This window comes from Carassius gibelio, chromosome B15 (genome assembly GCF_023724105.1).
Source record: "Carassius gibelio isolate Cgi1373 ecotype wild population from Czech Republic chromosome B15, carGib1.2-hapl.c, whole genome shotgun sequence".
NCBI lineage: Eukaryota > Metazoa > Chordata > Actinopteri > Cypriniformes > Cyprinidae > Carassius > Carassius gibelio.
Window position 1 is genome coordinate 6396397 of NC_068410.1, and position 12072 is coordinate 6408468.

The 12072-nt window shown below is 37.8% G+C and overlaps 2 protein-coding genes across 2 annotated transcripts; both read right to left on the reverse strand.

Annotated features, from left to right (window-relative positions):
- Positions 1-2543: 2543 nt before the first annotated feature.
- LOC127972434 (chymotrypsin-like protease CTRL-1) lies at positions 2544-4542 on the reverse strand. The gene is made up of 7 exons (XM_052575913.1): positions 4476-4542; positions 4257-4357; positions 4090-4169; positions 3897-3978; positions 3088-3268; positions 2872-3002; positions 2544-2790 (listed from the first exon to the last, which is right to left on the reverse strand). The coding sequence occupies exons 1-7, from the start codon at positions 4528-4530 to the stop codon at positions 2629-2631; spliced, it is 792 nt and encodes a 263-aa protein (XP_052431873.1). The 5' UTR covers positions 4531-4542; the 3' UTR covers positions 2544-2628.
- Positions 4543-8397: 3855 nt separating this feature from the next.
- LOC127973027 (chymotrypsin-like protease CTRL-1) lies at positions 8398-10005 on the reverse strand. The gene is made up of 6 exons (XM_052577064.1): positions 9951-10005; positions 9738-9838; positions 9369-9629; positions 9014-9194; positions 8786-8916; positions 8398-8704 (listed from the first exon to the last, which is right to left on the reverse strand). Exons 1-6 carry the CDS (start codon positions 10003-10005, stop codon positions 8543-8545), a joined length of 891 nt encoding a protein of 296 aa, XP_052433024.1. The 3' UTR covers positions 8398-8542.
- Positions 10006-12072: the final 2067 nt, after the last annotated feature.

Sequence of the window (12072 nt, forward strand, 5' to 3'; positions counted from 1 at the left end):
CTTAATCAAATGACCCAATGTTTCACAAAATGAATTATTATTTTGAAGTGCTTGAAACACTGCATTCTGTCCACAACTGCTGCTCAATATATATATATATATATATATATTAATATTTCCTTTATATATCATTGCATGTTATCATTTTTACTTATCATCAAAATATTATTTTATCATTGTTCTTTTTGTATTATGCATGCACTAGAATTAAGATTCATTAATAAATATTAAGCTAAACTATCCACCTAATTTTTCCACCTTTAAAAGCGGTCGCCAGCATTTGTAAATTTAAGATATCTGGCTCCTGGTGTCCTCCTTCCAGTGGTTCCAACAGCTTGTTCTGCTTGATATTGCAAATCATTGTACCATACTATTTTAATGATTAACTATGAACACACTGGCTTGTAGTGCAAACAGTTTTACCATTTAATGCACTTTATATTTCTTCAAATGCTCAACCATCATTCCGGTCCCCAAAAAGCCCAAAATCACTGGACTTAACAACTACAGACCTGACGATTTCACGTCTGGGGTCATGATGTAACTTGAAAGACTGGTCTTGGCCTACCTGAAGGACATCACTGGACCCTTGCTGGATCCTTTCCAGTTTGCCTACAGAGCAAACAGGTCTGTGGATTATGCTGTCAACATGACAGCCCTTGGACAAACATCACAACAGACCTTGGAATTACACAGTCCTATTTGTGGACTTTAGTTCGGCCTTTAATACCATCATGTTTGACCTTCTCTCAGACAAACTCACACAGCTCTCTTTGCCGACCTCAAAATAAATGTTTAACAAACCTGCATATGACTGAAGAAGTTAAATCCACTATTAAAACCCTATGTAAATAAACCCAATGGGCTTATTTTCAGATTTCTATAAAGCATTTGAAGATCTTCTAGTCCCTTTTTTAACTGTCTCACTTTTTTGACTCAGGCAGCTAATTAAAAAAATAAATAAATTCAATCTCCACTGGTCAGATGTTTTTTTTTTCTTCTCCAGTCTGGAATTCCTGTAATAATATTAAATATTTTTTTTAATTTTCATGTTGGATAACTGGTGGTGTTTCTCGACAATGAGATGCATTTTGACAGGAAAGAGTGGCCCTATATTTTCTGGGTTTTAGACTAATTTAACCTTGCTTACAATCTTATAAGCTGGCAAATGCTGCTCTATACGTAACCACAAGCCTCATGTATTTGCTCTAGTGATCGAGCCCTTGTATGGAATGATATTCCGGACATTATTCAAAAGGAATTGTAAATTGAATTCGCAATTGCGTTTTCATTTGTGGACGCATAAAATGTGACATAATCCAAATGCAAATGCAAATCACACATTACCGTTTGCATTTTCGCTTTCGCGAACGCACAGTGAGTGCCAAATTACAAATTGAAAAGCAAAGTCCATTTGCAAATGCAATTCTCATGTCTTACGAGCTATGAGCCTGTAATATTTAAAAAGCAATTTTAATTACCACATTTGCTTTTTCACTCTCTCTGCACAGCGCATGTAAACTGCCAAAACTCAAATGGAATCGCAATTCCGATTTCCGACGTCTACACAGAAACCTGTCAATCAAGTGACAGGGGTGGGGCCATTTTATTGGGCGTATTTGCATTAGGAAGTGACGTACCTCACAGTCGATGGTAATAAACAATTATTAATAGACGATTTTGCAGAATGTTTTGAAAAATGGTAGAAATCGGTGAAATTGTGGAGGACATGTTGACACTCATGTAGAAGTTAAAAAGTTTTCCTTTTACTCAGAAGCCATTTGGTTTTGGACAGGTTAAATGAGTTTGTGGCAAATACAATTTGCAATTCCTTTTAAATAATGTCCGGAATATCATTCCATACCCTTGAATTCTCCAAAAGATAGAATTATTAAAATAATGAATAAATTAATAGCTGCTCAAAATTTTATTTACTGCCAGACGCTGCTTACTTCAGCAATTGATTTCTGAAAAGCCACCAACAAAGACACAGTTTACTAAGATTGTATTGAACATTATTCCATTTGAAGTCTTGAGTCCCCCCCCCCCCCCCCAAAAAAAAAAACAAGCTATTTACGTTTTACAAAACTTGGCACCCTTCCATATGGAGAAAAGCTGAATTGGATGTTGAAGGACGGACTGCATGTCATTAAATGGACCGAATTGAGGTCAACATATTACTGGGTGCCTTCAACTGTAGCATTTCTATTTATTTATTTAATTATTTATTACTACTATTAACAATAATAATTTTAGTTTTTTTTTTTCATTGTTTTGCAAATAAAATAAAAAAAGGAACTAAAACTCCATCAGTGACAGAAATGGATTAAAAAAAAAAGGTTCGAGAAAAGCATGGTGTGGTTTAATTCCAGGCTGCAACACAAGTCAGATTGAGCAGAGGACTTAATGCATGATATCACCTGTCTGATATTACATCATTAATAACACACAATTGCACTACACAACATTCTCCATTGCTTTTTTTCAATGTAATTTATTGAAACATTTTCATTAACTGTACAGTTGAAACAGGGAAACAGTATAAAATCATTCACTGACCCAAACCCATAAACAAAAAGACCACCAATAGGGAATCAAAGACAGAAAGTAAATATTCAGACTGATGATCTATTTGGAAGAAATAGTCTTGTCGATCCAAGAGCGCAGTTGGGAGATGTTGGTGTAAACTGCAGGGAAACGAGGGTCGCAAGTGTTTCTTTCCCAAGACACAGAGCCCACCAGAGTCCAGACCCCTGAACGTTCACACACCAGAGGACCACCAGTATCACCCTGTGGAAAAGACACATTTAAGACTGAACAGCAGCAACATTAATATGCTTGTGTGTTTCTTCCTGATCAGTCTTCATATACCTTACAAGATGAGGAACCGGAGGCTCCAGCACAGATCATGTTAGCAGTGATTCTGGTCTGACCCCAAATCTGCCTGCACACAGCCGGACTTATGATGGGAACGACTGTTTGCTGCAGGATCAGAGGACTGGCTAAAAAGAGAAGAAATCATGACACATTGCATTGCACAGTAAACAGATTTGATGTTATTCTCTTTTTGTTTCAAAGCTGACTGACTTATAGTAGCAGTCTGGCCCCAGCCAGTGGTGAAGCAGCGGGTTCCAGGCACGATCCTGGCGTTTGATTCGGGCAGACATACAGGAGAGATACGAGGAGTGAATGTGACTGGAGACGACAGTTTCAGCAGAGCAATGTCATTGTTGAAGGTTGTCTTGTTGTAGAGTGGATGAGTGATGACCTGCATATACATACAAGATGGATGATCAGTTCACAGTGCGAGCATTTACTTACAGCGTGTGTTTTTACAATGTGTCTTGAATATTTTCTTTCCTGTACAGAATTTCATATTTGTACAAAGGTGCTGATTTTATTTGTTAAATGTTTTTTTTTGACATATTTAAGGAACACAATAGCATAAATTTTATACCTCAAAAAAAGACATGCTGATTGATAGTTTTAACAGTTTGCACACATTTCAAATGTAATATTGAGTTCACATTTTTAAAAAGCTCAACTGTTTAACCTTTTAAATGATGGCCGTTCAATCACAATTGAGAAATATGAGTTGTTGTTTTTTTTATGTTTAAAAAAAAAAAAAGTTTTTTACTTTTAGATCACACCTTTTCTTAAATACAGGACATAGACCTACTAATAAAATTTATTATTAATATGTTTTTGTAGTGTAATTATGACTTGGTTATTACTATGTTTAAAAAAAAAAGTGATAAAACAACATTTAAAAATGATTTCTGTCTGTATTCCGTATGTAATTAATATTGACCAGAAAAAAAGCAATATCAATTGGTCTCTTTTTTTTTTCTCAATTTCAATATCTCTGATCCACTGAGATCATAAAACATTGCTACCTTGGAAACTAGTTGGATCTGGATGGGTTCATCATTAGAGTCACGATTATGTTCTCCAAGAATGACACGGTGAGAACAGACCCTAAAGAGAGATAAAAATAAAACAAATAGATAAAAGGCTGAAATAATCTAGACAGAAAATGTATTAACCTCTAATGTATGTGATGTTTTTTCAGATTGAAGAAAATCTTACTTGACAGCGCATTGGGCAGAAGTGAGAACCCATTTCTGGTTGATCAATGATCCTCCACAGAAGTGGAAACCATTGGCTTGCTGTTTAAAAGGTAAAGGCATTCAAAACATGAAATTTACTCTTTAAACAAAGCAGACAAATGTGTGTTTGAAAAACAAATGAGTTACCTGAAGAGAGACCTGCCAGGGCCAAGAACCAGAGATGGCATTCTGTCCGTTCACAATCCTGCTGCCGATCGTCTGCGGTTTAATCTCAGGGACTCCACAACCTGTTGTTACAGAATGTTACACAATGAGATTAGAATGAGGCAGGAAGCTCTTAATTTATTTTTTGTATTTTATATATTTGTCAATCATTATTCTTTGCTAAATAAATGAGACACTTACCCAGAGCAGAGGCCACCAGGGCAAGACAGGTGATGGAGAAGATGGTGAAGGTCATGATGAGTGTGTGATGTATCTCACTGATGTATCTGTATGGTGCTCTCTCTTGCTTTTATATCATTTCCAGCAGCTGATCAATCTGTGACATGATGGAAGTCCATCCCATCAGCTCCAGTGAGCTCAAAAATGAGGAATGTTTAGATCTGTCATCGCTGGAGACAATCTTTATCTGCATTGTCCATATAAAAGCAACAGTATGAATTGTCTATTGTTTGACCTCATGACGGGCTTTAAATCTTCTGACTATTTCCTTGAGAAGCATCATGATTTCAACTCTCTTTGTATGTTATGATGTTACAGAGTGTTTTGGATTAAAAGTAGTTTTTGTTGTTGCTGTGTTGAAATCTCAGTCAATTCATCATGGAAATTAATTCCTTAAGGGTTTATGGTGAGAGGGTGACGTCCGACTGAAACACTTCACATGCTCAGCATTATGGCCACCCCCTTAAAAAATGACTCTGAAGAATCTCCAGTATCGAGCTTACAGAGCAATACACTGGGTCAAGATTGCGTTGCCTACACCAGAAGGCAAAAAGCTTCCACTTAAGGGAATACAAGCATCTTGTGCAGGGAGCCCTAGAATTAATAAAAAATAATGGGGCCTGCTAGCAGACTGACAAATTCCAAGAACTACATCTGAGAGGGCTAGAACTGGATGTGAAGGTAGGCATCCTTAAGATCGGTAATCACAAACCAATCTTTCTGGTTTGGACATGAGACAAAACAGATTTTAAATCTTAGTACATGATTTAGTCAAAATAAGGTACAACAAAATAAATAAATAAAATAAAAAAATACAAAAATCAAAATCTGAGCGAAGGGTACATCTTCTATAGCCCATTTCTCTATAATTTACACAATCCCCTGACTCAACACTTAGGCCTCGTAGGAATGCACCATCATGGAAATAAGCCAGCTGAAAGGAGGTGGCCCTTTTCACAATTGGATGGTGTAACCTTAATGAATAGTATGTAGGACCCACTGCAGGATCTCAGGAAAGCGTCGCCACATGGCCCAATTGTTTGCCAAGACACTTAGGCCTCGTCCACACAGAGACGGAGCTTACCCCAATCCGATCTTTTTTTTCCTCGTCTCAAGAAATATCCGCGTCCACACGAAACCGCATAATAATGTAGAATACATGCCAGACCAGTATGTGGCGCTGTAATTCTGCCACAGAGATACACTAAAAACAGAGAAGAAGACTTGGACTATGCTCATAAACCTTGCGTGTGGTACACAAACGAACATGTAACAATAAATTTATTAATCAGTGTTAATGTTAGTTAATAAAAAGACAATCGTTCAGTGTTTGTTCATGTTTTTGTTGCTGTTACATGACGTAGAGGTGTCTGACTAGGGGGGAGACGTGGGCTGATGATGTCATCGTTTCAGAAAATATACAGATTAGCCATCCAGACGAAAACGCAAAGACGGCGTTTTCAAATTTATCCACTCTGGGACCCGGTTTAAAAAAATAGCAGTTTCACCTGATGAAAACGCCGGATCCGTGTGGACAAAACGCCTATCCGATAAAAAATTTGTGAGTATTCACAGAAACGCGTCTCCGTGTGGACGGGGCCTTAGGCCCAATCCCAATTCTATTTTATACCACTTCCCCTTCCCCTACCCCTCTGCCTACCCCTTCCCCTTATCCCTTGAAAAAGAGTGTCAAGGGGTAAGGGAGAAAATGTTCCCCTAAGGATTGGGACACCACTACCATGATGTCACACGCCATCATTCGTCGTCTAGCTCTTACAATACACACATATACTGGTGTGCATTAGAGCCTTTAATTATCGTTCTGTATTAATGAGCTGCTTACTGACACATATGACATGACACATATCGGAAATCGCGCAGCTCACACATCCAGGAGAAAATAAACTTTTTTTAAAAAAAAGCCCCACAACTTTTATTAAATACTGTTTAAATACTGAATTGCTACATTTTATTTTACAGCAACGAGAGAATACAATCGCTGTTTTACACTCACTCTAAAAAAGATAAACGCACAGACGCGAATGCACACAACTTTCATTTCTCTCTCTCTCTCTCTTTCTTTCTCTTGAATAGACAATATTTGAGAAAATGGTTTAGCGATTACTAATTATAGGGAGGATAAGCCCACATCAATGTCTACAGCAGTTATCGCCCTGATCAGACATATGCTGTGGCACTATCATGCAGTCTGTAATGATATGACGTTAGCAAATATTAGCGATTTTTTGCAAACATTTCTTTGAGTAACATGATCATTAATCTGAAGTCACAATTGAATGTAACATAAAACAAATGATTACTTTTCGTTAAAATCTTTATTTATTCCCATTCGCTGTAGCAGCCATGTTTCCGAGATAATTCATACCCCTTCGTTTGAAGTGTGGTCCCGAAAAATCTTCGTTTGAAGGGCTATCTGGCCCTTCCCCTTACCCCTTCCCCTCCACCCAAAATAGAATCGAGACACCCCTACCCCTTCATGTGAATGCGTGAAATGAAGGGGTAGGGGAAAGGGGAAGGGCTAAGGGGTAGAATTGGGATTGGGCCTTAACCATCCTATGCTTGGATGCTGCCAAACTGCAGGTGTTGAGATATCATCTGACTGCAGAGAGCCACTGGCGTCTGCAAAAACACGAAGCACATGTAGAAAGACTGCACTTAATGAGCTCATTGTTATCCCCTGACCCTCCTGCAAATAGGGCCCTGAATCAAGTGAGTGTAGGGAACCTCCGTAACAGGAGGTTGGCTGGCCCACCACACCAAAATCGGGGCTTTGATGGCCATCATAAACGGCCCATGCACACATAACCACCCTAGGGCTTTTTCTCCAATACTGCAGGCTGGAAAGTGCAAAGTGTCTGTGGAAGTGCTCATCATGAAAACTCATTCTTGAACCAACTGAGGAGCAATATGTGATGGGGCAGTTAAAAAGTAAAAACAGACCTGGGAGGCCACAATGAGAGAGGCAAGTATGTTTGTGCGGTTCGTCCAAGCTCTCCAAATGAGTGCCTAACCTCCGAGGATGAGCGGGGGGAATCAGAAACTACAACTTGGAACTTGAGAAAGAGAGGTCCTGGCCATCAAACACAGGTCTATCCATTTACGTTATTGTGAGCTAACCGGTGGACAAGACCTAGAACCACAATCCTTATGAGGGGGTTCCATAGGAGATGGTTCACTCCGCTTAACCTCATGAGGGCTCTGCAGAGAAGACAAGTATGATGTCCCTTGGTTTGATTAAGAAATTTGTCACACAGAAGATGTTTCCTATGGTGATGCCGCTATCGCAGAATTGAGTGAACCTATGAAAGTGAACTGCTTACTTCCGTATTGAAGAATAAGTTGGTTTAGTCGTTCATGTGTTTGCCAGATCATTGCCATCTAAAGGCCGAACTTTCAGAATTTCTAAACATTTCAAAACAGTTGTTATATGTACCACATGTTTCTCAGTTCTGCGGACCATCAAAATAATTCAACTCATCTAGCTCTAAACAATATGGTTTGGTCAGATTCTGATGTGGTTGATTTATCAGCAAAATTAATAAACACAGTACATATTAAATGAGATTTTTCTGTAATTTGGTGGTAGATGTTTAATGAATGCTAGTGTAGTATCCTGAAGACGATTCTGAATAATCAATAATAATTTGCACTATGGCTATAGTTTAAGTGACAGGTTAATGAAAGACTTAATCTTAGTCTTATTCCAAAAGAAGAAAAGTGAAAAGCTTCTGATGAAACGTATCACAGGTTCTGGCACCGTGGATGGAGGACATTTGTAATTATGCAGATCATTAATTTCACTCTTTAATTCATTACATTTTTTTAATTCATATTTTATTTGAATATTTTTAAAGCTGGAACAAGAAAACAGTAGCATGAAGTAACCACTAGATCATTAGAGCCATAGATAGACTGAAAAACACACCAACACAGATAAACTGTATTACATTTGAATAATTAAAAACAGCTTTTTGTTCCTCTGGTGGATAAATATTCAGACTGGTGATCTAGTTGGAAGAAATTGTCTCATTGATCCAAGAGTGCAATTTGGAGATGTTGGTGTAAACTGCAGGGAAACGGGGGTCACAAGTGCTTCTTCCCCAAGACACTGAGCCCACCAGTGTCCAGACCCCTGAACTCTCACACACCAGAGGACCACCAGCATCACCCTGCAGAAAACACATATTTAAGATTGAACAGCAGCAGCATTAATATGCTGATGTGTTTCTTCTTGATCTGTCTTCATATACCTGGCAAGACGAGGAACCAGAGGCTCCAGCACAGATCATGGCATCAGTGATTGTGCTCGGATCCCACAACTGCCTGCACACAGCAGGACTTATGATAGGTATGCTTGTTTGCTGCAGGATCAGAGGGTTTGCTAAAAAAAAAAAAAAAAGGGAAGAGAACACGACACATTGCATTCCACGGTATACAGATGTGTTTGTTATACTCTTTTTGTTTTACAGCTTACTTACATGTGGTGCCCGTTTTACCCCAGCCAGTGGTGAAGCAGCGGGTTCCAGGCACGATGCTGGCGTTTGATTCGGCCAGGCATACAGGAGAGATACGAGGAGTGAATGTGACTGGAGACGACAGTTTCAGCAGAGCAATGTCATTGTCGAAGGTTTCCATGTCGTACAGCGGATGGGTGATGACCTGCACAGATTTAGATTTTTTGTGAGAACCAATAGATAAATGGCTACCAATGAACGCTTTATAAAAGAACACCTAAGATGCAAGCATCCTTCCTTTCTGTTTAATTTTAACACAAGCACTATTGATAAATAACTAATTTTGTTATTCTTCTCTGAAATCATTAAATAATGTTACCTTGGAAACTGGTTTGACCTGGATGCGTTCAGCATTGGAGACACGATTATGTTCTCCAAGAATGACACTATGATAGCCAGCACTATAAAGAGAAATAGAGATAAAATGAATACATAAATGACCAACAGAAAGCAGACAGTGTATATATTTACCACTTTTGTATGTGATGTTTGTCAGATTGAAGAATTTTACACGACAGCGCATTGGGCAGAAGTGAGAACCCAGTTCTCGTTGATCAAGGATCCTCCGCAGATGTGGAATCTACTGGGGAGCTGTTTAAAAGGTAAATGCATTGAAAACATAAACCTTACTAGCAAAGTAGATAAATATGGGGTTGAAACAGAGTAGAAAGAGACAGTTTACAGTTACCTGGAGAGAGACCTGCCAGGGCCAAGAACCAGAGATGGCATTCTGTCCGTTCAAAATCCTGCTGCCGATCGTCTGCGGTTTAATCGCAGGGACTCCACAACCTGTTGTTACAGAATGTAATTTATCATTTATGAGGCAGGAAGCTCTTAATTTAGGTTTTGCATTTTCTATATTTTTCCATCTTTATTCTTGTAAAATAAATGAGACACTTACCCAGAGCAGAGGCCACCAGGGCAAGACAGGTGATGGAGAAGATGGTGAAGGTCATGATGAGTGTGTGATATATCTCACTGATGCATCTGTAGGTGCTCCCTCTTGCTTTTATATCATTTCCAGCAGCTGATCAATCTGTGACATGGTGGAAGTCCATCCCATCAGCTCCAGTGAGCTCAAAACAGAGGAATGTTTAGATTTGTTATCGCTGGAGACAGTTTTTATCTTCATTCTCCAGAGCTTATGTTTTATGTGCAAAGATGATGAATTCTCCATTGTTTGACCTCATGAACAGGCTTTAAGTCTTCTGACTGTTTCCTTGAGAAGCATCATGATTTCAATACTCTCTTTGTATTTTATGAAGTTTTTTGGATCAGAAGTAGTCTGTTGTTGCTGTGTTGAAATTTGCTTTCAATATATCATAGAAACTGCTTTCCTTTTAAGTGTTTCCGCTATAGTTGCATTGAAACAGTTGCATTCCAATATATCTACATCTATATAATATATCTATAGTTCAAAGTCACTCTTACAGACCTTTTTCTGGACTGTGCCCAACTGGTGGAATTACCTCCTGATCTCAATTCAAACAGCGGAGTCTTTACTCTTTTTCAGAAAACATCAAAAGACTCATCTGTTTCGCCTGCACTTAACCAACTAATACTAGCACTTACCTTTTCTTTTCTTGTCTTTCATATTCTTAAAAAAAAAAAAAAAAACCTGGCTAAAACTAACTGAGACTTGTCATGGCACTTGTATACTGTTGTTGTTCTTTTGTTGGTCTGACTGCTTCTATTGTTCTCATTTGTCAGTCGCTTTGGATGAAAGCGTCTGCTAAATGATTAAATGTAAATGTAAATATCCGTGACATTAACTAATCCTTTATTCAACCTTGGTAAGCTGTTCAAGAGAGAGATACTGAAAAGAAAAGGATTAAAGTTGTGGGATTGTGTCACACTGTGATTATGTCACTTATGAGAGCTGAGCCAAAGTAAAACTTAATGCTAATATCAGTTTCTTTAACACCATTTTAGATAACAACATAAAGGACAATAAATTGGTCGAACACTTTCTTTAAAGACACCATAAGCTACCATTATTCATTTTACATACTGGCACAGTACTGATACATTTTATTTATTAGTTGTTGTTTTTTTAAATACATTTTTGTGTCTTTGTTTGTTGGTAATCAAAGATAAAGTAAGTACTCTGTGCATTGGTTTTGTATGTTATACTTGTGTGTGTAAGATAAGGCTAATTTGCCTTTACAAAAGCTTGGTCTTCAGTTTATAAGATGTTTTTTTTTATTTTTTATTATTGTTATTCATAATATGCTAGACTGCTTAATTTTATTAGAATCATGTTTACATATAAAAAAAACTTCCTCATAAAGAAAGAGAATAAAATCTTAAGTAATATACATAACCATTGAGAAACATGTGAAAACCCCTCTTTCATTGTTTCATTCAGACACACTTCTGAGTGAATTAGAGGAGAATGGAATATTTCTGAAGCTCTTAATCAACTGAACAACTAGGAACATACTATTAAAATGAAAAATGGTCTGAAACACCACATTCGGGCGGCACCTGCTGGTCAAAATTTTGTAAATGCGTGAAACTTTAACCTAAACATGGCTAAACACAACAACAACAAACAGAACTTTTCTTGGAAAGTCTAATACAACACTAAATATATAATAATACGTTGCACTATGGCTTTAGTTTAAATGACAAATTAATGAAAGATTAACTTCAGTCACTTCATGTCTTATTCTTATAGAACAAGTCAAATAGGCTATTTCAAGTAATGGTTTGTAAAGTTTATATACAAGTACAAAAACATATGCAACACATGTAAATTTCATTGGCCTCTGGTGAGTCAGTAACAAAAGTTTCAGTACCAAGGACAGAGATAAAGGCATGAAAAATGAGGCAGCACAGTGTCAGAGAGAATAAAAAAAGATGCAATGTCATGTGATCAGAGTTTGTTTTAGTTTTGTTTTAGTTTTTAGGTTTAGGTCCGAAGTGCCGGTCAGTGGTTATCTGGGAGTCCATGGCAGCTGATAAAACCACTTAAGGAAGGTTATGAAATTTGGCACACAGATAGAGGATCAGCCTTCTTA

Coding starts and splice junctions, on each gene's coding strand:
- LOC127973027 (XM_052577064.1), bottom strand. CDS start 10,005: ATGACCTTCACCATCTTCTCCATCACCTGTCTTGCCCTGGTGGCCTCT. Junction 8,917..9,013: donor GGGTAAAACGGGCACCACAT/GTAAGTAAGCTG, acceptor TTTTTTTTTTAG/CAAACCCTCTGATCCTGCAG. Junction 8,705..8,785: donor CTGGTTCCTCGTCTTGCCAG/GTATATGAAGAC, acceptor TGTTTTCTGCAG/GGTGATGCTGGTGGTCCTCT.
- LOC127972434 (XM_052575913.1), bottom strand. CDS start 4,530: ATGACCTTCACCATCTTCTCCATCACCTGTCTTGCCCTGGTGGCCTCT. Junction 4,170..4,256: donor CCTGGCAGGTCTCTCTTCAG/GTAACTCATTTG, acceptor CCTTTTAAACAG/CAAGCCAATGGTTTCCACTT. Junction 2,791..2,871: donor CCGGTTCCTCATCTTGTAAG/GTATATGAAGAC, acceptor TCTTTTCCACAG/GGTGATACTGGTGGTCCTCT.